Source organism: Peromyscus maniculatus, chromosome 8 (assembly GCF_049852395.1).
Source record: "Peromyscus maniculatus bairdii isolate BWxNUB_F1_BW_parent chromosome 8, HU_Pman_BW_mat_3.1, whole genome shotgun sequence".
Lineage (NCBI taxonomy): Eukaryota > Metazoa > Chordata > Mammalia > Rodentia > Cricetidae > Peromyscus > Peromyscus maniculatus.
The window spans coordinates 52,813,372-52,838,689 of record NC_134859.1 but is presented as its reverse complement, the minus strand read 5'-3'; the positions used below and the strand labels follow the sequence as shown (position 1 = coordinate 52,838,689).

General features: G+C 54.4%; 1 protein-coding gene across 2 annotated transcripts in view; it reads left to right on the top strand.

Moving 5' to 3' along the window:
- The window catches only part of Ntn1 (netrin 1), a 202,685-nt gene extending 177,399 nt beyond the window's left edge, over positions 1 to 25,286 (top strand). For both annotated transcript variants that reach the window (XM_015992368.3, XM_006973498.4), the window contains exons 6-7: positions 8,670 to 8,744; positions 21,400 to 25,286. In XM_015992368.3, coding sequence (XP_015847854.1) covers positions 8,670 to 8,744; positions 21,400 to 21,728 — 404 coding nt within the window. In that variant the 3' untranslated portion in view covers positions 21,729 to 25,286. The remainder of the gene's footprint in view (positions 1 to 8,669; positions 8,745 to 21,399) is intronic.
- The last annotated feature ends 32 nt before the right edge of the window (positions 25,287 to 25,318 follow it).

Sequence of the window (25,318 nt, the reverse complement as noted above, 5' to 3'; positions counted from 1 at the left end):
TTTTTTATTGAGTTCTTTGTGGTTCTTTGTGGGTTAAGGATCCAATCATTTGCTTTCTTTGTTTAAACATTTTGGGGCTTCTTTTAATAATTATATATATATATATATATATATATATATATAATTATATATTATATATATATAATATATATAGTGTGTCTGTGTATGCATGTGTGTGTGTGTGTGTGTGTGTGTGTGTGTGTGTGTTTGTGCACACACTTGTGGAGATCGGAGGACAACACGTCAATGTTGGTTCTTTCCCTCTCTCACGTGCGTACCGGGGGTTGAACTCAGGTCGTCTGGCTTGGCAGAAGGCACCATTTTTACCTCCCGAGCATCCTATCGGCCCCACACTTGGGCCTTTTCTCCCACTTGATTGTCACAGAGGTCGCCGAGCACAGTACACTCAGCTCCCATGTCAGTCTGCTGCTAGAAGTGGCTTCATTTTAGGAGCCCCATAGCTCACTGTTAGTGGACATTTTGTCGTTAAGGCTGGTGGGACTGCAGGGTGACGAACCCGTGGGCGAGACCAGCACCCACTGGGGAGACAGTTGGTATGGAGACTAAGGAGCTCCATGAGGCTCAGATCTTTGGGAGAAGTGACTCGATGCTTGGACAAGTGCTTGTTGGTGAGGGGGTCAAGAAGGTGGTCTTGCCTGGCAGAAGGGAATCACCTCCAGCCGATGACCAGGAGTAAGAATTGGGAGTGCTGCCCCCATTGCCCCACGATTGCTGTTGTGAACTCCCCTGGGTTACCCTGGGTCCCCTGAATGCTGAACACATTGGAGTTGGGCTTGCTGGCCTGGGCAGAGTCCACGCTACATACAGTTGTGGGTCAGGCTCCACTTGTCCTTTATCACCTGCTGGGGAGAATGACCTGACCAAGACAGACAGACAGACAGTGGCTGGGTGTACTCCCTTCTCTCCTTGAGCCATTTCCTCCCATTCAGAGGGAACCAAGAACCCTTACCCAGCACCAAGCCATTGGGGGCGGGCAGAGCTCACCCAACTCCCTAGGGTTTTCCACCCCATGGTGGACCACACTGTCTAGATGTCCCTCGCTCACCCTGTCCAGCCCGCAGCTTCCCAATGGCAACAGGAGCAGGCGCAGAGGCATGGCTGAAGAGTGGGCCAGGGCTACGAGAGGGAGACCTTTGCCAGCTCCCCGCCCTGCTCTGAGGGGAGGTGCCAGCTGCGGTGCCCCAGGCTCCCGCCATAGGCCGCCAGGCTCTGCTTGCCATATGCTTGGAGATGAGCCTGGAGCCGCGAGCAGGCTGGCCCAGCAGGGTTCTGGCACCTGGGCACAGGAGGCAGAGCGGGGGGCCAGCTACCCAAGGTGCAGGAGAGGCCTGAAGGGGCTCGGCCTGTGGGGCACCTCTTGGCTCTTGGCTGTGGGTTGGTCAGGAGAGCAGGTGGGAGCACTGAAAAGGAGGTAGGCAGCTCCCAAGAGGGGCTGGGATGCCAGCCAGCCGGGATGAGCCTTCACAGGCTGGGCAGATGGCCCCTTCTGGGTCCCAGCAGCCCTCCCCCGGACGGAGAATGTCCAAGCGGAGACCAGGTGGCACCTGGGGCCAACCCTGGCAACCCTTGTCTTTGGTGGGGGAAGAGAGACCCCAGTGGAAGGAGCACCTTGGAGCAGGTGCCCCTGAAGATCTGCCAGTGTTTACCTGACCACTGAGCCAGAGATCTCTAGGGTCAGCAGGAGAGGGATGGTGGGTGCCCAGACCACTAGGTAGAGTGGATGGGTTTCTAGACACGAGGCTGATGATCACGGGTCTGTAGGATCTGCCATGTCTGGTCCAGGGTCTGGCAGCCGTTGTATCAAGGTTGGGACCTCTGAAACTGTGGTATTGTTTTTTGTTTATGTCTTCGCATTGTGAAATGGTCGATTTCAGTGCTTTGGTGCAGTCTGTCATTTACTAATGTTCCGTCTTTTTCAGTTTCTAAATAAATCAAGTAGCATGAAATGGCCATGTCTATCACAGGCTCACATGGCCGTATCTGTGAACCCGGCTCGTTCTAGACATCTCTCAAGTCTGTCTGTTCAGTTCGGTCATTTCAGTTCTCCTGAAAATAGGCATTTCATTCAGATTCCAGGATTGTCGCCCGGAGTCATTGTACAATAGTCTTCTAATTCACAACATTTCTTTAGGTCAGGGTTTTCTCATTCTTCCTAGTCTGTCTGTTTTCTTTCTTTTATTCATAATTAGACATGACAATGTTTTGTCTGGTCTTTTTTTTTTTTAGTGTGTTTGGAGGCATTTCAAAGAGTCAAGCTTTGGGTGTATTTGTAATTTTAAGCTCCCCCCCCTCCAATTCTGCTTATTTCTGCTTCTGCTGTTATTAATTCTTCCTCTCTCTTTGAGTTTTGTTTTGCTCATTTTTTTTTAAGTTTCTAAGGCTAAGTCTGGTTTACTTATTTTGATCCTTTCTTTCGTCATAACAAGTATTATTAATTATAGTGTGGTCAGGAAGTGTGGACTGTACAGCTTCTTATAATTAATTTAACATTTTTTTTCTACTTAGTTGTGTGTGTGTCTTTGTCTGTCTGTCTGTCTGTCTCTGCTTAAATATGTTTCAGTGAAATCTTATTACACATGTAAAATAATTAAGACACGTTTCCATTTGTTTGTTTATTGTGTGCATCGGTGTGGGCATAGGTATGCACGGTGCACATGTGGAGGTCAGAGGACAGCTTGTAGCAATTGGTTCTCTCCTTCCACTGTGTGGGTCCTGGGGATTGAACTCGGGTTGTCAGACTTGGCTGCAATCCTCTTTACCCCCTGAGCCATCTTGCTGGCCCCATAAAATAATTTTACTGGGTAACTTTTCCTTACGCATTTTGAGCATGCTTGCTTTGACTTGTGACTTTTCTGATAGTAACATTTCTACTTCTTGGCTCCCTTTTGTTTGTTTGCATTTGCTGGGACACAAAACCCTTGTCCCCATTTAAATTGTCTTTTAAAATTTCCCTTCCATCCTTGTGAATGCCTTACCTTGCTTTTCAGCATTACAAAGTCCCTCACAAAACAACTTGAAAGGAGGAAGTGTTTATTTTGGCTCAGGGCCTCGGGGAGGGGAGAGGGTCGGTCAGTCATCAAGGTGTGGTGAGGCAGAGTGGTCCAGGGGGCATCAGGGGCAGCCCAGGAGAGGGAGTGACCACTCTCTGACTTTTTTGTTCTGGTCTCCTTTCGTTGGGTCTGAGCCTCTGGCTGCTGGATGGTGCTGACATGCTGATGTTGGGTCTCCTCCCCTCAGCCGCTTCCCTGGAAACACCAGCCTCAGCATTCCTGGAGGTGTGACTGTGTGTGTAGGTGTCTCTGAGCATGTGCACTCGAGTGCAGTGCCTGTGGAGGCCAGAAGGGGGCATCAGATCTGGAGCGGGAGTTATAGGTGGTTGTGAGGTGTGTCAGTGAAGGTCCTGAAAACTTAATGCCAGCATCTAGCCACCCCTCCCCCATGATTCTAAAAGCAGTTAAATTGACAACAAAGAGTAACTGTCAACACCTTCTTATGCAGTAGTTGAGTATTGTGGAGTCAGTTTCTGAAAAGGAGTGGTAGATCCTTCGATTTCATCTTTTTTTTTTTTTTTTTTTTTTTTTTTTTTTTTTTTTTTGAGACAGGGTTTCTCTGTGTAGCTTTGGAGCCTGTCCTGGAACTCACTCTATAGACCAGGCTGGCCTCGAACTCACAGAGATCCACCTAGCTCTGTCTCCCAAGTGTTGGGACTAAAGGCGTGCACCACCACCGCCCGGCCACTTTCATCATTTTATCCTCAAATAGTTTTTTTGTGTGTGATTTTTTTAAGTTTTTATAAAATATTACCCCAAGCCAATTTGCCCACTCCTCTTTTATGATCTTAATGTATCAAAAATGCCTTCTTATACTTTCTATTTTCTCTGGCTTATCTTTTGACATAATTTTATTTGTAATTTATTTCTTGAGTTATCTGGCATTTTGTGGTATTTCAAAAGAAGTATCTTATTTGGCAGAGTCAAACATAAAATAACATCCTTGACATTTTTATTTAAGCAGTTATTCTACTGGTTTTTGCTAATATGATCTAAAGTTCCAACTAAAATTCTTATAATCAGATATTCTTAGTGTTCCTTTGTAAGCATTTTAACAGTTTTGATATTTGACTTAAGTTGTAGAACCAAATTTCAAACTTTAATGTTTAATGACTTTGGAGACGTGTGTTCGTAGCATAACTTCCCCTCTCAAAATCCTCATTTCTTATTTTATAGGTAGTTGGAAAGCAAATATGAAATTGTTTTCTGAGCTCTGCACACTTGAGAATGCTCTGTGTATGTGTGTGTGTGTGTGTGTGTGTGTGTGTGTGTGTGTGTGTGTCTGTCCAGTGTGTATGAGAAGACTGTCTACCTAGGTATAAAATCCTTGTGTTGGAAGTTTGCTCCCTATAGACATTACTCAGTGATCATCTGTCCCTTTTTTTTTTTTTTTTTTTTTTTTTTTGGTTTTTCGAGACAGGGTTTCTCTGTGTAGCTTTGCGCCTTTCCTGGAACTCACTTGGTAGCCCAGGCTGGCCTCGAACTCACAGAGATCCGCCTGGCTCTGGCTCCCGAGTGCTGGGATTAAAGGCGTGCGCCACCACCGCCCGGCAGTCCATTTCTTTTTATTGTTGGTTTTTGATCTGTGTATATTTTTCTTACTGTAGCATTTCCTATGTATCACAAAAACGTATCTGGGTGTTGGGCTGTTTTTCTTGCTTTTGGGGGAAAAAAATGCATCAAACCCTTTCCTTCTGCCCATGTGGTTCTGTCCTGGTCTTAGACATCCTGCCCTTGATTCTTGTTTCTATTTTTCTCTGGCCTCTGCTGAAGCCCTGTCGTGGGTCAACTCTCCACTCTCTTGTGTGTCCGCATTCTCTCTGGTTTTCCCATCTGGAGCGCGTCCCTCTACGTCTCGAGAGTTTCTACGGTGTATCCTCTGTGCTGAATCTCCTTCTGGGGTTTCATTCTCCCTGCTGCCTCAGAAGTGAATTTTAATTGTGATACTGGCTTTCTGAGTTACCCTAGTACCCCACCCCCCGACTCTTATGTACCCTGTGGGCTGTGAGTTCAGCCCTGTTTCCTCCCTAGTTTCACAGAAGCTGCGTCTTTTTAGACGGTCCTGAGCCTGTTATGCCCACTGTAAGTGACGGCTTCTGAGCTGCTATGGGAGAGGTTAGTAAGTGAAAGGCTTTATGGCCGTCTTGCATTTATGGCTTGGCCCTTGGCAGACCCCTGCATGGCTCTGATGGCTGGATCCCCACGTCAGACCAGTGGTGGAGCTCAACCGGTCCAGACCTTGCTAGCTGGTCTTTGGTAGGACTGACTTCTGCACCGTGGAGTTGCTGTCTTCTGTGGCCACGCCTTTTCTGATTCTCTGCATCCACGACTTAGATCCAGAGAGTCACTGCAAATGGCTTGCAGTCCTAGATTCCCTCAACTCCCCCTCCCTGCCCAAGCTTCCTGTCTGTCTGTTTGCTGCTCGTGGTCTTCCTGTCATCCCCCCTCCTCCTCTTCCTCCTTCTCTTCCTCCTCCTCCTTTTTTGTGATCTTTTTTTTTTCATGAGACAAAGGACTGTTTTTGGAGGTAAAACCCCGATAGGCTTTGCCTCATCCACCACCATCTGCCTTTAATTAATTGAGATTGCTCCCAGATTCCGGCATTGGGTCATCTATCAGTTTCTTTCTTGGCATCCGTGTGAATTTTCATTTTTTTCACTGTCTTTATAGCTGTTTTGGAACAAAACAAGGAGAGGCCTTGTGAGTGGCTGCCAAGTAGATACCATGTTGTGGGAGTCAGAGCTGGGCTTTCCACTGGGGTTTGTCTCTGCAGTTTGTGTGATGGTAACGAAGGAAGCCGCGTACAAGGCCATTTTCCTTACCCAGGGACCCCTTGTCCAGCGACCGCAGCCATCTGGACCCAACATGGAGTCCACAGAAAGTAGTTCTTGCTGTGTCCATGTTCTGGAGGTTCTTCCCTTTCTCCAGAGGAAACCCGGCTTCAGCCCGTCCCTCCAGCCTGTTTACCTGTATTTCCCACACCACGCCAACGGGTGTGGTGTGTTTTCCTAGCTCAGTATTGAACTGGAATCTGAGGGAATAAGGGACATTCTGCAGAGGAGACCGGCTTCTTTTTCTGAGTTTGAGTTAGTCGCCTGTCTGGACTTTGTTCTGCTGAGCCAGGTGCTGGGTGCAGACACATCCTCACGTTCTGGAACCACTAGGGAGCATTCAAAATCCAGACACGCAGGCTGCCTCTTCAGTGAAGGAAATTAGAGCATGTTGAGGGTAGACCTCAGACTTCAGTGGTGTTTGAAACTCCAGGGTATTGTACTTCGGGGCAGGCACCGGGGACCAGGGCTTAGTTAGGCTCACAGGCTGCCCCGGTGAGACTCTCTGAACTTTAGAGTCTCTTTTGTACAGTGGACCGGGCTACAGGTAGAGAGGAGTTCATCAAGCCACAGAATAGTGCCAAGGCCTCCTGCGAGCTGGCTGTGCCACCAGGGTGTGTGCAGCCTTTGAGGAATACCAAGATGGCTGGGCCCTGGCACGCAGGTTCTGAGAGCACTGTGCCGTTAGGCAATGGCGGCTGCTGCCCATTCTTGGATACTATCTGTCCCGGGTGTACATTTAGCTCTAGGACTTTGGCTATTCCCAGGGTCTGGGCAGTGATGCTGAAGGTTTGGGGGTGGTTTGTTCCTGGGACTTGAATGTTTTCCTCCTACCTGGCAGGATGGGGCCCCCCTGGGGAGGCCCAAGCTCAGCTTTTCCAGTATTTAAATTGGGCACCATGTCTCCCTCTTGCAAAACCGACACACCCAATAGTGTCCTCTCCATCTGGGTTGTCGCATGGGTACGCCTTGCTGGACCTGTGCGGAGGACTCGGGGCATTGTGACTTCCTCCTGATTGGAAACGAAAGCACACTCACTTGGACCAACAACTTCACAAAAAAGTTACACAAAAGCCCCAAGTGGTCCCTAAGCTGACCCTGCGGTGACGTCACTCGGTTCCACTTGCATCTCAGTTCATCTCCCTAAGTGGGGAGCGCAGCGCAGGAGACTGACCAAACCTGCTTGCAAACACCAGAATGCACGCACAACCCGGGTTCAGCCATGCTGCCAGTGAGTCGGCAGACGCGGCACAGATGCTCCCCAGGATAGCTGCTCCCAGCTAGGAAGGGCAGCCGTGATGGGTGATGCTGTAGTATTGGGCTTTACCCTTTCCTGCCTTCACTTTGGGCATTGCCACACTGAGTAAAGTCCACACGCTGCATAGCTTGGCCCTTGTACTATAAAAATCTCCCTACCCCGGGAACCAGTCACCCGCCCGGCTGGCGGGAGAGCCTGATGCTGCAGCCTCCACAGTCCCTGGGCAGGGCCATCCTGAGGTGAGTCCAAAGGGACAGGCCACAGGACAAGGAGGAAGAGGACATGATTTTCTTCCATTTCTTGAAACTGGTCCCTGAGTTTGGGCCCCAAGAGGCTAGCCCCCAATTGTGGGACCGTGGCCATGGCTCCCGGTGGCAGGATAGAGTTGCACTGGTTGGTTAAGGGAGGCACCAGTCAGAACATCTGGTGCCTTGAGAGAAGAGCTGCTTGCTGGGAGCTAGAGACGAGTTCTGGAGAGATGGTCACTGACTGTCCCCTGCAGACCTGAGCCACAGGCTGGTGGCAGAGAGTGGTGGCGTGCACCTGTCTTCCTCCTCTGTATCCCCACATGCATCATTCCTTTCTCCCTTGTTGACCTTGGTAGGTAGCTTGCCTAACTCGGAGCCTCAGTTTTCTTACCTGCCCAATGGGAATACTAGCAGTTACCCGAGAAACCAGCTGTAAGACTTTTCGGGAGATCCAGCATGCACAGCGATGCGGGCGGGGGGGGGGGGGGGGTGGCTGGCCGCTTCCTGTTAGGCTGTCCTGCAGATCTCCTCAAGAGATGACATCACCTTGTTTCCCACAAGCGGCAATGGCTGGCAGGAGAGGACACGGTTAGGCTGCCTTGGGGGGGGGGGCAACAAAGCCACTGCAGGACAGGTAAACGTTGCATCTGCTGCCTGCCTGGCTCTCTTAGAGCCTGGAACCCCCAAAGCTGTGGCCAGCAGGAATGGCCAGCAGCCAGTGGCGAGCAGTCCTGCCTCTCAGCGGTGGGGCCCATTAGGGCTAAACTCTTTTTCGTGGGCATTTTATTTGCACACTTCACTGGAGTGGACACCAAAGAGGTTTTCAAACGTTTCATGGGCTGCTAATTTCCCCTGTGACCTCTTTTGTTGGGGCCCTAACCCCAGCCAGAGGCTTCATGCCATGAAAGCCAGCGCCGGACACAGACCCCGACGGCAGAGTTGACAATGAGGCCTCTATCCGTTTTAATCAGGCCCTGGCTGCATCTTCAGGCAGAAGGAATTGGTTTGGTGCTTGGAAACTCTGGGTGGCATGATACAGTGGTCCCGAAGGCTCTCGTGGAGGCTGAAATATTCCACCGGGCTGATGGGAGAGGGGTGGCCTTTGTCCCACTGGCCTCTTTGAGAAAGCCAGCCTGCCCTGAATGGCCACCCGCTCGGCCTGGCCCATGGATACCACTGGGTATCTAGGGAGGTGGCCCACTCGGCCACCAGCCCATTCTTTAGCGGCCTAATGAGTGTCTGTCTGTGTCCTCCCCTGCAGACTGTGACTCCTATTGCAAGGCCTCCAAAGGGAAGTTGAAGATGAACATGAAGAAATACTGTAGGAAGGACTACGGTGAGTGTGTGAGTGGGGGGGGGGGTTGCGGGGGGGGGGGGGCTGGCTTCTCTGGGGTGGCTTTGCAAGTGACTCCTGTCACAGAGTTCCTGGGATCCATGAAATCCAAGAATACCTTGTCTCTCCAGTGTCAGGGGAGCCCCAGGAGCCTGGATTCTCCCAGTTGCCCTGCACAGGGGCCTCCAGAGCAGCAGGGACCATCGAGGCTGGGACTCCTAGCTGGGACTCTGTTGACTCAGCTCCAAAGAGCTGGGTGGCTGCAGCCCACTCATCTGCTTTCTACTCTCCTGTGTCCTTGTTCACACCCTGCCCCTTGTCTCAAGTCTCCTGCGTGAGTGAGGTCCTCCAGCACTGGAGTGGGTGAGAGCCGAGGGCTGTTTCGGGATTCCCTTGGGCCGTGGCAAGATGAGGAGTCTGCCCTGTAAGCTGTTCCCCACCTCCACCCCCACCCTGAGGACCCTGAGCAGTCCCCGAGGCTTTCAAGGGGAAACCATGCCACATGGGGGTCCACACTGGACCAGCTTGAGCCAGACTTGCCATTTTCTCCTTAATCAGGCTTAAGCAGGGCTTCTCGGCTGTATAGAAATTCATGATTAGGCACAAAGGAATCTCAAGAATTTCTGAAACCTCATTTCACTGTGAGCATACACATGCATACCCCTCACACTGAAGCCAGAGAGGACCCCAAGAGGCCAGACAGCCCCACTTGTCACAGGCCATGTGGCCTTCCCTGAAACCAAGCAAGAACAACATGCAGGTTTTAGGTATTGATTCACAAATTGCCAGGTTGTGGGCATCCGGGTTCAAGCCTCACCTTCCACCAGGGGTCCAGGGCCAGCGTCCCGAAGAACAGACCCCTTAACGAATGATCACCCCCGAGCACTGCAGAAGCTTCCAGCTCCCACTGAGGAGCAAACCTGAGCTTGCTGTCCTTGAGAAATAAAGGAGGCACTTGTCTCCCTCAAGCTGGGGTGGCAGGTACAGGAATAGCTGACCTTTCAGGTCTACCCCCCATCTCTGCCAGAGACTGATAGAGGTAGGCCCCAAAATACCACCCGCACCCCCCAGTCTCTGTGGGCGGAGAACCTGTGGCTTCTGTACTCTCTCAGGCTTTGGCCTTGAAGCCTGATGACTGCCCCTGGCAAAGCAGAAGGCCAGGTGTAGTCAGGAATGTCAGGGCTAACTTCCTGCTCCCACCCCATCCCCAGCACTGGGCCAGGAATGGGAGAGGGGAGGCCTGCTTGAGGAAGAATGGATGGGGTTCAGTGTAGAGCTATCCGGGGAAGGTATTGAGTGGGCTGGGGTGGGATAGGGTTGAGTTATCTTTGAAAAACGCTGACCCATGGTGTCGACTCTGTTCTTTAGACAGAAAGAGGGAACTCTAAAGTTCCTGACATTAGTGTCCCGTGTTCCACCTGATTCTTTTGGACTTAATCTGGTTCCGCTCTCCTCCACCTAATTTTCCAGGGTCACCCTGGCCTCTGGTAGTGCCCTGGTCTACACCAGGTTAATGGTGACTTTTCTTTACGAATTTAAGACTGGGGCTTCGCTGACCCCGCATGCGGTGGGTGGGTGTTCCCGTAGTCAGCAGGAAGCCTTCTTTTTGGGTAGGGAAGGGTTGGGTATGGCCTCCGGGCTCCACGTTGGCCTCTCTTTTTTGGTCCACATTTTCAGGGCTGACGAGGCCTGACTGTGCCTTGCCCCTTGTATCATTGCCTGGCTCTGCTTTTTCTCCTCCTCCAGCAGCCCTGGGAGGTTCTGAGTTAGTCCGTGTTCTGTTTCCCTAACAAAATAGCTGAGGTCTATTTTTGGCTCATGGTTTCTGCCGTCCAAGAGCCCGGCACCTGCATCCACTCAGCTTCTAATGAGGGCCTTGGCTGTGTCAGGCCATGGTAGAGTGTGCCATGGAAGAGATGAGGCGACCCAAGGAGTCAGGTATCTGCATAACCTGCTCTTAAGATCCTAACTATGTTTCATGGGGAACCTTCATGAGATGAACCCCTCTGGACCCACATACCTCTAAAGGGCCCTCTCACCTCTCAGCAATCTTATGCTGGGGATGTTATGCTCCATAAAGGTTCTGGTAGAGACATACCGCTGCAGAGGTTTCTGGTTTCAGGGCCGCCCTTTTGCAATAAGGTCATTTGAAGCCAGGCTTGTCTCTTCAGGGCAGCTCAGTGTCTACCATGGGGTCACATAAGTTCCACAGAGGGCTCAGAAGAGCCAGGCACTATGGGATATGTAGGGCCTCTGGAAGCCTGGTTTGAGAAGGTAGTGCATGGTAGACCATAGGGGGCGAGACAGGGTGGTGGGCAGGTACAGGGCAGTGAACACTGCAGGGCTCGCCCAGCAGCGTGAACCTTGCTCTGAGACCGGGAAAGGCCTCTCCTTGGGCTTTGCTGGGCTGGGGCGACCCTCTGGGCATCCTTGTTGGACCCACATAGTCCGGGTGAAGTGTGTCTAGGTGGCCCTCCTGTACTTGGAAGGTCTGGCCAGCCCAGGGAGCAGACGGACTGGAGAAGGACAGGAGAGAACCTGCCCCGATACAGAGGAGGTGAGGCCAGGCCAAGGGAGCTGGCTCCGAGGCTGCCTAATCCCTGGTGGCTTGCTGACTGACACTCCGGCAGGGGGCCAATTAGGAAACACATTTCCTTCACATCCAGGGCACTTGGATGTTCCAGAAGCTGCTAATTAGAACCTGGGTTTTGCCATCCCTGCTGAGAGAGAAGAGTCCCTTTCTCCTCGGGCCCCACCAAGCGAGGCTTGACCTGGGGCAGCTAGAGAGCTCTCTTTCAGGCTCCGCCCATCCTGGGTGGTAGCCAGTGGGCAGAAACCTACAGCCCCAGGAGGACTATGGGAAGATACTGGCTGGGCAGCCCAAGGTGTGCCAGACCAAGCTTGGGTGGGTGGATACCAGGCAAGGCAAGGAAAAACGGGGGTCAGGGAGAGCTTCATGACAGGGCCTTGGCGGGCTGCTGGCCCCCATCTAGAGAGACCCCCCTGGTGGGGAAGACGATTCATTCCTTTCCTGTGTGTAAACTTCACCAGTCTGGGCTTCCGCTTCCTCAGATAAAAGGGACATGAGATCCAAGTGCTGGGCGCCATGTCTAAGGGGGCTATCAGTAGCCCATGGAGATCAGGTCATCCATCACCTGTCGTCCCCCCCCCCCCCCCCCCCCCCCCCCGCCCCAAGCCACCTTAGTCCTCTGTTGCCCTCTAGGGGAACCCAACATACCTTACAGATGCTCAAAAGCCAAGGCCAAGCCAAGTATAGAACCTCTGCCATGAAGACAGCTTTTATTCTTTGCAAGAGTCTCAGAAAAACCCACTCTGGAAGGACCCTTCTTGTGTGGGATGGGGTGTGTGTGTGTGTGTACACGTGCTTCCCCTCACTACCACAAGTGAATCCCCCCCCCACCCCCACCCCCGCCAGCCCAGACATAGAAGGAGCACATCTGTCTGGAGCTGCCTACCCTGAGACTCCTTCCCTGGAGTCTCCTATTGCTCTAGAGGCCTCTGCCCCTGAGGTCAGTGCCCTGGCCCACTTGACCTTGGCTGTGGCCCTCCACTTCCTGGGTGTCTCCTTTCCTTCGTTCTTCTGCTCTGTCCTGTGTCACACCTTCCACTTTGTACAGTGTCCCTCACCGCATTGAACTGCTTCTCACAGATACCACCCACCTGCAACACAACACAGGCATGTGGTGGTCCTGCCATAGGGACCTAGGGAGTCCTGGTTCTTTATCCCATTCCCACCCTCAAGATCTTCCCTCTACATACATCCACTAAGAGCCCCGGGCCCTGTCCTGGGTACTGTACCCACAGATCTGCATGGAACATGGGCTGGCCCTCAGGGAGTAGACATTTAGAAGAGACATATATGATACGAGCCCCAGAAGAAGCCCGAGTGGGGCTGTCCAGGGCCTGGTTTGGCTTTATAGAGGAGGGAGTCTGAGTAGCCTGGACCCACAAAGCAGAAATCCTTAGGAGTGGGGAAAGTGTCCATGTCCAGAAGCTGGAAACTGGCTGGTGAGGTCTGAGAATCAGGAGGGCAGGGGTGCTGGGTGTAAGGGGGTGGGGTGGGGAGTAGGGAGGGAGGAGAGAGATCGAGCTCAGAATCGGCCTGCCAGGCTGATTACATCTGTGTGCAGAAACCGCTGTGACCCCACTGAGGGTGACGCCTGTCCCCTAGCAGCTGCCCAGGGAACCTAAGTGTCCTCTTCCTTCTCCTTGGGATGCACATCAGCTCTTCTCGTGAAAGGTGAGATCATCTTCCTCTTGCCAATTCTTGGAAAAGTGCTTCATTCCCAGAAATGTTTATTAGTCACCCCCTTGTTGAGAGACATTTTGGCACTACCAGATGGAAAACTCAAGATGCTTTCACACGCGCCTCAAGTGTTCCACCTGACAGCCTGTGCCGGTGGTTTCAGAGGACGCAGCTTGAGGGGAAGTGCTGTGGGCAGGCGTCTTGGCCCTGTGTGGCATGTGTGCCATGACCCTGGCAGCCTGAGCACCAAGGGAGAGCTCTGGTGTATCTCAGCATGCCTTCGTGCCTAGGAACCTCTGCAGTCAGTGAAAATGTAGTAGGGTGAGGCTAGCCGAGCCAGAGCTGGGCTCCCCAGATGGCCCTTGGGGATACATACCTGCTAGCCCTGCTTCACTCTTCCTTCATCAGCCATGTCGGGGGGAGGGAGTTCTTATTCCTGTGGCTCACCAAGATCTAATACGGTGCAATTGCAAACCTGGTATTGGGCACTCCGGGATCCCAGGCCTGAGCTTTCTCCTTCCCCGTGCTGGTGATTTCGCTTTTAGCAGCCTGGAGGAGACGGAACAGCCCTTAGAGGGCTCACAGATTCATATCCTAGTGGAACACTGGCTCTCAGCTCCAGGTCAGACTTGGAGGACAAGCCACAAAAGCATCTTGACGGGCCACGAAGAAGGCACCGTTCCCAGGATGGGGAGCCCCTGAGCTGGTGGTGGACAGAGACAACGGAGGGAGGCTGTGGGGAGGTGGATTTGTGGTGGTGAGCGGGGCAAAGAGGCGGATGTGGAAGTGAATGGATCACGGGGTGCTGGAATGGATCAGATGGTAGTCGTGGTGACGGGACTGTCGTGGTGGAAGTTCTGCTTTGAATGACAGTGCTAGCCCAGCTCTTGTCTCTTGGCTCAGACTGGGGAGAAGGTAGTGGGGGTCTCCTAGCTGTGGACATGGAGTGTTGCCACCTCATGAGCATTCTCCTCCTTCTCAGTGGCCCTGGGATCAAGTGTTTCTCAGCAGCCTCAGTCCCTTCAGAGAGCCAGATACCTGAGCAGCCATGTCATGGAGATGAACTTAGTATGTCTCCTCCAGTGACACTGGGTATGGGCACAGGTATTAGCGTGCCCCAGGGCTGTCTTTTCGAGGCAAGGCTCTGATGGGAGCCAGAGGCTGCTGGTAGTGATTTCTGGGGAGAGCTCTGTCACCTGGGCAGCCTCTGGCTGAGGGAATGGGGGCACAGACCAGACAGCAGCATGCAGCATGGTGTTTCAGAGACTTGCTGACCCTCCCTGGGGTCACTGGCCCCCTGAGGATCCTCCTGTTTCTCCAGCCAGATGTGACACTCCCCCCCCCACAACCTCCGAAGAGTGCCAACCACATATGGATGCCAGATGTGGAGCTGGATCTGCATGAGTCAGCCTGAGGTTGTGGAATGTGGGTGACCACCAGGTTGGGCAGGAAAGGCCAGGCAGCCCCAGAGACAGCTGGACAGCAAAGGTTCTGTGCCCACAAGAAAGTGCCCCCCCCCCCGGGAGCTAGGTGGGGGCTGGTGCAAGCAGGGTGACTCTGCAGCCCTTTGCCAGCCTTGAGCCTGGAATCCTGCCACTGTCGCTTCAGCCAGTCCAGAGAGGGCAGATGGCTGGTCTGGGTCTGGGCAGCACCAGGTCCTCCTCTGCCTCGTGTGCTGGTCTGTTTTGTTCTTTTTTTTTTTTTTTTTGCTTCTTGTGGTCTCCTGTGTTTTTTAGGAGGGAGTCATGGCTCGGGGGGGGGGGCTCAGAGAAACCCCAGAGGTTATCTGGGAAAGGGGTGTCTTTTCCCATTTTTACAGAGGCTCCGAGTAGATGGTCTAGCCAGTGAGTCTAGTGAGCCAGAGCAGAGTCGGGGTAGGCGTCCCAGGGATTGCAGTCTCTGTTGTGAGGACCCCAACATGTCAGTCTCTGGTCCCGTCAGTCTCTGGTCCCGGGCTTCCTGTCCAGCAGTCTTCATAGACACATCAGCTTCTCACTACCTGTAGTCTTGGAGGATGCCCCCCAAGCATGGATGCCCCATGCTTCTCAGAGAAGCATGGCCTGAGGTTCCCATCCCTCCCAAACTCTGACACGTGAACTGCTTAGTCCAGGGAGCCCAGCTCTGCTGCCCGTCATGGCGGGGCCCAGCCCTCGACAGTGTGTAGCAGGGCCAGCTTTGTACTGTGGTTCCTGCAGCAGGACCCCAGGCACTCTATGTCTCCTGGGAGAAGTGAGTTTGGGGGGTGGTTTGACTTTAAGGAACTTGTGGGTATTCATAAGCCAAGCCCATTATGAATGAGGCACGTTGGTTCTGGTCCAGCGGGAGACAGAACTCCAGATGTAGGTATCTTGGGGCAGCGTGGCAGTGCCCTTCCAGCCAAGGCATCTGGGAGGATGAGGCTGCTCTTCGATCTTATTGTAGCTTCCTGGAGCTGGAGCCTCGAGGTGGAAATGGAGGGTCGGCAACACTCACTCGAGGGGGTTCTGCGTGCACTGCCCTCTTCTGTAGAGTGGGTATAAATCTGCCGTCTTGAGCTGTCTAGAAATCCCCTCAGCCCTCGGCTTTCTGTGAATCCTGGGGGGGCGGGGGTGATGGCGGCCTGGACCTGAGTCACGGGGGAGAGGCGGTTTACCACCTTCTCTCCTTCGGAGGCTCAAGCCCATCTTTGCCAAGACTTCCAGCCTGGGGATCCCTCATTGTCGACTCTCCCATAGCAAGGTTCTGAATACCCAGCAGGTTTTGCTCTCCCCGGTGTCCCTTTGCCCGTGGCCAGTTGGTTAGACTGGGGGCCTAGCCAGCGTGGGAGGCAGGTTTGGGTGGATGGAGCAGCTCATGGGATCGTGCAAGGTATTCTGAGGTGGGATGTCCTTCTGGCAGCCCAGTTTATCCAGTGAGACAAGCAGAGGGGCAAGGGACAGCCAGTCCTCCAGATGAGGCCACCCCAGCGTCACACTTGGGAACCGGAGTGCACTGGGGCTTTTGGGCCGGCATATGGAATGCCTCCCAAAGGTTGGAAACTTAGGAGGTGAGACCTGGTTGACATGAGCGGGTCCTGGCGCGGTACCCACACAAACTACATCTTGTCCCCACCCCTTGCTTGCTCTCTGCTCCCTGGCAGCCAGGTGCTCAGCAGCTGTGCTTAGCATGTTCTCGCCACCATGTTTGGCTTGACCATTGGGCCTTAAGCAGTGGAGCCCACGGGTGACATGCACCACAGCCCCCGAATCTGTGGGCCCAGGTAAAGTGTCTCCTTTTAAGTTAATTGCTCAGATTGTTTTGCCACAGTAACACAAAGGTCACTGACACAGTGGCTTGAGCCAGGTAGGCTACCCCCCTTGCTCAGGGCCAGGGCCGATGCCTTCCTCTAAGATGGTTCTCAGATGTGCCTTACTCCAGGAGGTGGTCCCTCCCCTCTCAAGAATGGAGCAGCAGGAGGCAGCTGCCGGGATTTCTAGGCTGCGTGTGGCTGGCTGCTGGGTCTGGTCAGGGTGAGTCCCGATCTAACTGATGAGCGGCAGGCAGGACCCCTGCTACAGCTTCTGATGGGTGTCAGCCCCAGTCAGCACCCCCCACAGGTGCCGCTCTCCGTACCGAAGCCCCGGGAGCAGGGCGTGACGCTGGCCTGCCAGTGCCCAGGCAGGGCTGCCTTTCATGGAAGCGGCGGAGGCTCACGGCATGCTCTTTCCACCTGGAGATTTACAGGGCTTTTGATTTTAATGGTTTCTGTGGGATTGGTGTCCTCCCCCATCTTTCCTGGCTGCCGTCTGTGAGGCCGGGGGCGGGTGACAACCCTTCCTTTAGCTAGACTGGCCCAACAGGAAAGTATAGGTGGGTAGGGAGGTGACGGGAAGCAAGGGGTGGCCCTTAGGAGGGGCAGCTGTGGGTGGCCCCTAGGGCCCACTCTGAGCAGCCTATAAATCCTGGAAAGCTCTAGAAGGCAAGAAGCTTCCCCCACAGAAGTGCTGGAGAGAGGGGCGTGGCCTCGGAGAACAGTTGTTGCCTACTGAGTCTCTGTTCGCCTAGGGCTGCCCCAGCAGGGGGCTTCTGCTGTTTTGGGCCTTCCTCTTCGGCTGTGGGCTCTCAGCCACTCATGCATTAGCCAACCCAGGTGCCTGCCTCGTCTTCCTAGGCCAGACAGCTTTCCTAGAACCAAGCCTAGGTGGGGACCTTTGATCTCAGCAGCAAGTCCTTCAAACCTCTGTCCAGGGCCATCATCTCTTGCTTCCTCCTGCCATTGCCAAGTTCTCGGAAGGCCTGGAGCTCCTCGCAGGTCCTGATGGCCCCCGGTCCAGAGCTGAAGTGGGGGCAGGAAGGGGGGTGGGTTTTGAGTGAACTGGTTCTGGGGAGAGAAGAACAACTTTCCCCATGGAGACTCCAAGCACAGAGCATGGCCGGCGGGGGGTGGGGGTGGGGGGGTGGTCCTCATGCTTCAAGTTGCCTTTAATGGCCTGGGAATTTCCCGGGTGCTGGACTTCAGTAGGACGTTGAGGCTTTGGGGAAGGGTAGCCACTCCCTCGCTTCCATGGTGGGTCAAGCCTGGAACTGCACTAGGGATATGTGTAGACAGCAGGTTGGATTATGCCCTCTGTAGCCAAGAGAGACATGGCTGCCCTGGGCCTGCCCCTTAGACACTCTTCTCTACCCTTGGCCTTCTACCCAGCGCCTACTACACCGGGAGCAGCCTAGGTGGCTTTTGCCAAGTCTGACTCCTGCAGACCTGAGATCTTTCATTCCAACAGCAACTTGTAATTTAAGGGCTCCCATGTGCTCCCCATGTCCATGGTCACCTTGCTGTGAATCATCTCCTCTCCTTCCTTCCCGAATGGAGGAGACCTCATGTGAACCCCATGTTCCCAGCCTTGTACAAGATAACCGCAGAATATTAGCCTAAAAATAGGAGTCTAGCACTTGGGCTCGTAGGTGGGAACAGGTTTCGTTGTGTGGCCATTTGTGGTACTCTAGCAAAGTACCGTTGACTGTAATACTGGCATCTGGGAAGGGCACCAATATGAAGATCAGAGCTGGGTGTTAAGAGCCCTGTGTGGCCCCAAGACTGGCAGAGCTGCTAACGGGCTGTGCTCTGTCACCTGGCCACATGGTGCCCCATAAACACATCTCGGTGTAGTCTGGGGACCTTGGTCATTCCCGATCAAGCCAGCAGCCAGCAGCCGGTCAGAGGTGACAGCGGCCCTGGTGTGTGCCACGCGGCGGCCAGAGCGCACGCTCCCTAAGCGCACAGAGCAGGTCTGTTTGAGGTCGCTGTTGCAATGTGTATTTTGAATCTTGTCAGCGGTATGCGCACTGCGGGGACCTGGCCCATGCGCTGCGTGAGCTGCTCATACTTGGTGGGCTTTGTAATGTGCGGAGGCGTTGCCAAGGGCAGCGGAAACGTGGATTTTTTCCAGCATAACCACACGACTCCTACTGCCAGCCTCCCCTGCCCCCGGGCCTGTGCCGTCTCAGCCTGCAGCTAGGAAAGGTCCCCAACCACAGAAGTAGCTACATCTGCTGGGGACAGAAGGCTCACGAATGCCACTTCTTCAGCTTCTTAGTTCTGGAACGTAGCAGTGTCCAGTGGGGGCCTTCAGGGCTCAGATAAAACAGGTACTTTGGGGGCCTGCATTAGTTGTTTCTCGGGAACGGAGGCAGAGGCCGCCTGCCTTTCCAGAATAATTCACCGAGTGAGAGAGATCTGAGGTCAGGCTGGGTCTTGAGGTTGCCAGCGATACTCTTCTTCAGAACCATGCTGTTTCAGGGATCCCAGTAAGAAGGAAAGTGTCCTGGGGAATCTGGGGACCCAGTCCAAGGCTAGACCTTGTCAAGCCAGCTCTTTTTTGTAAAACTAAGACCCTCTCAAGCCTATTCATCAGGCTGAGGCCCAGGACCCCTCTGTGTGCCCTAATCTCTCTCTTAAGGGCACCAGTTATTCTGGAACGGGGCCCACCCTCATGACCTCATCATAATAGCCTCCGGATCATTTTCTGCAGTACAGGGGTGTTAGGGTTCCAGCAGAGGGACTTGGGGGGCTTCAGCGCTCTGCGTCTGGGATTAGACTGCATCCTCAAGGACCCAACCAGAGGGGCCTCCACACATCCAGCCCACGTCTGATGGGATAAAACTGGCTGGCTGAGGGTTGGTCACACAGGGGAACTGCTGTGGTCTGAGGGAGGCTCATTCTGTATTCAGCTCAGTCCTCGGGAAGAGAAACCAGGGCTCTGGCAGTAACTCTCAGATCACTTAGCTGAGGGGGTACTCAGTTGCCACGGTGACCTCTGTCTGCAGAGTCAGTTCTTTAGGTTGGAGGACTTCCCCACCCCCACCCTCGGAGTTCACACTGAGTGTTGAGTCCCTTGGTGACAAAAACATGGAAACGGTTGCCATGGCAGCCATTCTTTGGAGCCCTCAGACTGAAGTGCAAAGTTCAGGATGCCCAGGAACAGCATGAAATGAAAATATGGGAAAATCCACTACTTCCCTCACCCATGAGGGTGAGTTGGAGCATCCGGTGCTCCTCTGCACCCAGCTGTCTGCTCCCCCGCCCTACTACCTTGGCCAGCCAGTGTGGGCACAGGAAGGGAGCAGGGAGGTCCCCAGGGACCCTGATGGAGATCACCCGGAGCCACAGGGACCCAGGTGGGAAGTGTTGGGCTGGGCTTCTCTGTGGACGGGCAGCCACTGCTGTTCTTTCTCAGGAGGGCTCCGTACATCATTCAGTGGTAGGGTCATCTTCACTGCAGCCCAGGGAATGATGCTTCTCTGCCGTGCGGGATGATATGCCATGCGGGGTCAGCACAGGAAAGAGGCCCTGACTGTGGGGATGGGAAAGACGGCTGCTTCCCTCGAGTGAGGCCGAGCCTAGCTGAGACCTTCTCTAGGAATCTCCTGGTCTGTAGAGAGGGGAATGGCTGTGTCCCTCTCTCTCCAGCAGTTCCCACGTAGGCTCTAAGATGGGCCGCCCAAAGGGTTCTCCAGCCAGCAGTGTTTGGGAAGCCAACGCATAACACATGACCCATCACTTAAAGGCTCCCCAAAGCCCTGCACCAACTTATTTGTGCTAAGGTCCTCCATCTTTTTTGCGTGTGTCTGTGTGTGCATGGGTATGTGTGTATGTGTGTAAGTCAGAAGTTGAATCTGGGGGTCTTTCTTTGTTCTCCACCTTCTGTTTAGAGACACTCTCTCACTGAACCTAGAACATGCCAAGCCCTAAGGACCCACCCCCCTTCACCCCCTCCCCCAGCACTGGGATGGTAGGCATACATGCCGCTTTGTCTGAGTCCTGAACTCGTGTTCCCAGTGTTTGTGTGACAGATACTTCACTAACTGACCCACCTCCCGGCCTCCTCCTCGCACATTCCCTTCTACTTGAAAAGGCCTCCTCCTCTCCTTCAGAAGCAGCGGCTCCTCACGTTAGGCATTTATCCTCAAAGTCTTATGGACCAATAGCATCAGCCAGCCTGGGGAAGTGTGTGAGATGGGGGACTCCGGCCTCACCCAGTTCTGTTGAATCAAAAGCCCAGGGCCGGAGCCAGCGGCTCTCCAGGGGAGTCTGGCACACTCTGGGTTGAGAACTCCTGTAGAAGGGGAAATATGAGCAGAAAACTGGGGGTGAGGTGGGGCTGAACCTGAGAGGTTCCAAGGCTGATGAGCAGCTGGAGAGGACTCAGGCTGACTCATGACCCCGGAGAAGCACTCTGGCCACTGGCAGGTTCTTTCCCTACTGGTTACCAAGATCCTATGCTGGGCTCTTTTAATTGTGTCGAAGTAAGGGGTGTGTTGTGGGTGCATCCTAAAGCTTAGGGTGAAGTGGTAGGAGCATTTGGAGGTACAGGTCTACGAGGTGGAGGTTCAGGTCTACGAGGTGGAGGTTCAGGTCTACGAGGTGGCGGTTCAGGTCTACGAGGTGGAGGTTCAGGTCTACGAGGTGGAGGTTCAGATCTATGAGGTGGAGGTTCAGATCTACGAGGTGGAGGTTCAGATCTACGAGGTGGTCCTCTTTTCCAAACTGAGGGGTCAGCACGGCTGTCATTAATGACATCTGTCCTCAGGGGCAGGTAGATTTTACCCAGAGAGCTAGTAGCCTCCTCCCCCAGAGTCTTCTTTGTGGGCCTCAACATCTCCCAAGATGGGACTTGTCCCAAGAGGCAGCATTAGGTGGTACCTTCAACAAGAGCAGGAACACCACTTCTTGGAGCAGTGGCAGGTGGGGTTCCGGGATCAGCTTTGCGCCAGCTCCCCAACTACCGACTGGGGAGCCAGCCCTCTGCAGTCTTTCCAGATCCCAGTTTTCTTCAGGTTCTTACAAGGCATGGTGCAGGGAGGGCCCAACCCATCCCAGGACCTGGGCTGCTCTTCCCAGCCATGGCTCACACACCCCTGCTTGCTTCCTTGTAGCTGTCCAGATCCACATCCTGAAGGCGGACAAAGCCGGGGATTGGTGGAAGTTCACGGTGAACATCATCTCCGTGTACAAGCAGGGAACAAGTCGCATTCGCCGTGGTGACCAGAGCTTGTGGATCCGCTCCCGAGACATCGCGTGCAAGTGCCCCAAAATCAAGCCCCTCAAGAAGTACCTGCTGCTGGGCAATGCGGAGGACTCGCCTGACCAGAGTGGCATCGTGGCAGACAAGAGCAGTCTGGTGATCCAGTGGCGGGACACGTGGGCACGGCGGCTGCGCAAGTTCCAGCAGCGGGAGAAGAAGGGCAAGTGCAAGAAGGCCTAGCCGGGAGGTGGCGCGGGCTCGAGGAGGGCGGGCAGGGCGCTGGCGGGGGCTGGCAGCCTTGGACTTGGCCCACCAGGGTTTTCCTGGGACGGGGAGGGTGGGGGCGGGGCGAAGTCTGAGCGGGGCGGGGCCCTCAGCGGCTCCGCCCCAGCCCCACCCTCACACCCTTGGCCGTGCCCCTTGTGCGCATGGCAGAAAGTACCCTGTATTGACAGGCCAGGCCCTGGAGAAATGAGGACAAGACATAGCTACCTCATGGCGCTCCTTCCAGAACAGAGAGGCACTTCCCTAGGGGTAGGTGTGGGGGGGGCGCTGTAGAGGGGGCTGGGGACACCTAGCCCTGGGTCCCGGGCACAGAATGGCATGGTGTGGACCACAGTCACTGTGTTTGATGGTTATTGAAGGGGATGTGAGAAGAACTGTGAATTTTCGGGCCTGCAGCCTGGGCAGGGGCAACCGATCCACCACCAGACCCTAGTCATGCGCCCCCCCCCCCCCTTTCACCATCACCTGCCGTCTAGGAATTCCCACAGGACTCCTGACTCTGACAACAGGTCCCTGTGTCAACAGGCCAGATGGCACTGGGATCAGCCAGCTTCGGGTCTCCACTGCCACCTGCTGGGCTGGTCTCCTGGGTGGAGTTCACCGTCTGTAGGGAGGGGAGGGCCCCTCCTGGGGCCTGCCCTTACCCCAGTGGGGCTGGCCCAGGCTCCTGGCCCATCAGAGAGGGCCTAGGGCCTAAGGACACCCCCGAAGCCCAAGCCGGGTGGTCACTGCCTTTGCCGGAGCTGCCTGTGGGAGGAGGCATTGCAAACCAAAACCTCCCAGAGAGTTTCCTTGCTGGAAACTTGGAAACAGCCCCTTTTATGACATTTTCCAGGGGGAGGGGGAGGGGGGACTGGCGGGGGTTTAGGGCAATGACACTATTTGTGTAATGACATCAGCTCCCACAAGGCCTAACAGCAATGCCAACAGCTGGGAAGGGCCTGGTCAGGCCTGGAATGCCAGCGGCTGGCTGTAGAGGCCATTTGGGCCGGGCTTGGGGGGAAGGGGCTTGCTTAAGTCAAGACAGGGTGGAGGATGCTCAGCAAGGTGCCTGCGCGGCGTCCGAGCTGCAGGCAGCCGAGGCCAGGAGAGGTCAAGTTGCAGGGGTCCAAGGAAGCTTACTATTGCTTATTATTGCAGCCCTCACCGCTGGCTCCCAAAGGGAAGGGACAGGCTACTAGGTTCAGCAGCCCACTGGGGCCCACAGCTGTCTTGGGTCTCGCCTGGGCAGTCTCCTCCATGTCTCCGTGGCAGTCCCCAGGTCTTCCCGTGTGCCTAGCCCTCTTTTCTCTTGGAGGCTTAATGTCCTCACGCAGGCAGCTCCAGGTGTCTCTTCCAGTCGCTCCACGGTCCTCTCTGGCCTTTCCCTGCACCCGGGCCTCTAGCCTCACGCCCCGCACACTGGATGAGAGGCCTGGCTTCCCTCTCAGTCAGGAAATTGGTTTCATTTCCCCTGCCCGTTTGGCTGCCCCCGAAAGGGCCAGACCGGGGACGAAGCTCCGCCCCTTAGTGACACAAACTCCCTCCTGCTTCCCCTTCCGCCCACGTCACCACTGCCATTTGCTGAGCACGCGCTCGGTGCCAGGCACTTGACGCAGATGCTCCTGGCCCGTCTTCGTCACAGACCCATGAGACAGGGACTCTTGTCCTCATTTTCACCAGTAAGGAAATGTCGCAAGGTCACACCAGCACTGGCACTCAGACCCTGGCCTTACCATAGTTGCACACCAGCTCTGTCAGCCTCACCCCCCCCCACCCCGGCACTCCCACAGTGGGTGGGGGTTATCACGGAGACCCAGGCAGCTTGTCTCTAGAGAGTGTCGAGGATGAGAGCCTGGCGTAGGTCTGGGACAGACACAGGGACACCTTCGGAGGAGGCACCAGGCAGGGGTGGTGGGGTACGAGGGATGGAAGTCCCAGAGTCCAAGGGGACAGGTGGTGGCCGTCTGAGAGGGCCTGGAAAGGTGGCTTGGCTGCTCCAAGTGTGGGAAGGAAGGATGCAAGGCTTCAGAGAGGCTGGCAGGGAAGGGGTCCACAGACCTGCCCTGGCAGGGGTGGTCAAGGGCCACTACCCAGACTCACACAGCCAGGGTGGTTTGTTGGGTGCCCCCTGCGGCAGACGGGAGCACCGTGCACAGCGGCTGCCCTGTTTCTGTGCCGGCTTCGACCTATGAAGCCTGGAGTCCTAGTCTCGCCTGGTGCCTCCTGAAGCCCCTCAACTAGTGCCGGGCTCCAGCTAAGCCACAAGACGTCTTGCTGGAAATCCACCAAGGCATCCTGCCCCGTCCCCTGATTGCCTGGTTGCTGGAGGATTATGCTGAACGATCAGATGAGCCAGGTTATGGATGAGGTCACAGCTGCCACCTCTGTAATTAGCCCGCATCCAGCCCACCTGTCCTCTGCCTGAGAGCCAGCCTTGGGGAAGCAGGTGTCTTCTCCCACGGGTGGCCCCACCCTAGGGAAGAGACGGAAAGGGGGAAAGACGACATCCTGTTGTACAGTTAGGAAGGGATACAGAAATGGGAGTAGGTCTTTGAGTTTGAGAGTGTATTAACAGAGCTGTGATATGTAGGTCTTTGAAGAAAGGTGGACCGGGTTAGTCACTTACCAGTCAAGACTCCCCAGCGGTCCTTTCACGTACCCGCTGTGGAGTCTGGTGCCCCTGCCTTCAGAACGCCTCCTTTGCTGACACAGTCACACAGTGGTGTGGGGGTAACGGAAATGGCGTGCTCCTGGACACCCCTGTGAGCTGTGGCCTCTGGGCCAGACCTTCTGTCCTAGAAAGCAGGGCAGGAGGCGCAGGACCCTAGGCTCCTTCAGGTGGGAGGGTCAGATACCTGAGGCAAAGCCCAGGATGCTGGCGTGGCCTGAGGGCCTTAGGAACTTTCTAGAACTCTGCCTCAGTAGTTACATACAGGCTGTCTTAGAATTGCCCCAAGCTGGAACAAGACTGAAAAAGAGACCCTTTGGGACTGACTTGGGAAAGGGTTCTTTTAGGGTCTCGACACTTCAAGGACTATATCCAGGAAGCCTAGAGAGTGGGCAGATCAGGCTCACTGATGGGCCATGGTTCACAGACAGACAGACATTCCTGTGGACCAGAGCCATGCCATACCCCAGGGGTATCAAAATTGTCTTTGTGGGGCCTTGCCCCTGCCAAAAACTAAGCCAGCCTCACCTCTGTGTCAGTGGACATTCTTCCCCTTTCCTGCTCTGGCTACCCCGGCCTCCCTGTGTTACCAATTCTGCTCACTCAGAATTGTAAATGTTTAGTTGTGACCATGACATATTGTTTGGGTCAGTGTTCCTTTCCAATGCATACTAATATATTATGGTTATTATATATGAATATATTTAATGACATGGAGAAAGTTGTGGATTTTCTTTTTTTTTTAAGGTTTTTTTTTGTTGTTGTTGTTGTTAGAGTTGTAATGGACCCAGATGGAACTTGTAACGCGGGCCCTACATGATAGAACTAAATTCAGATATCATTAAATAAACTCTTGTATACTGTTCTGTCTCCCAGTCTTTCTTGGTGGCCTGAG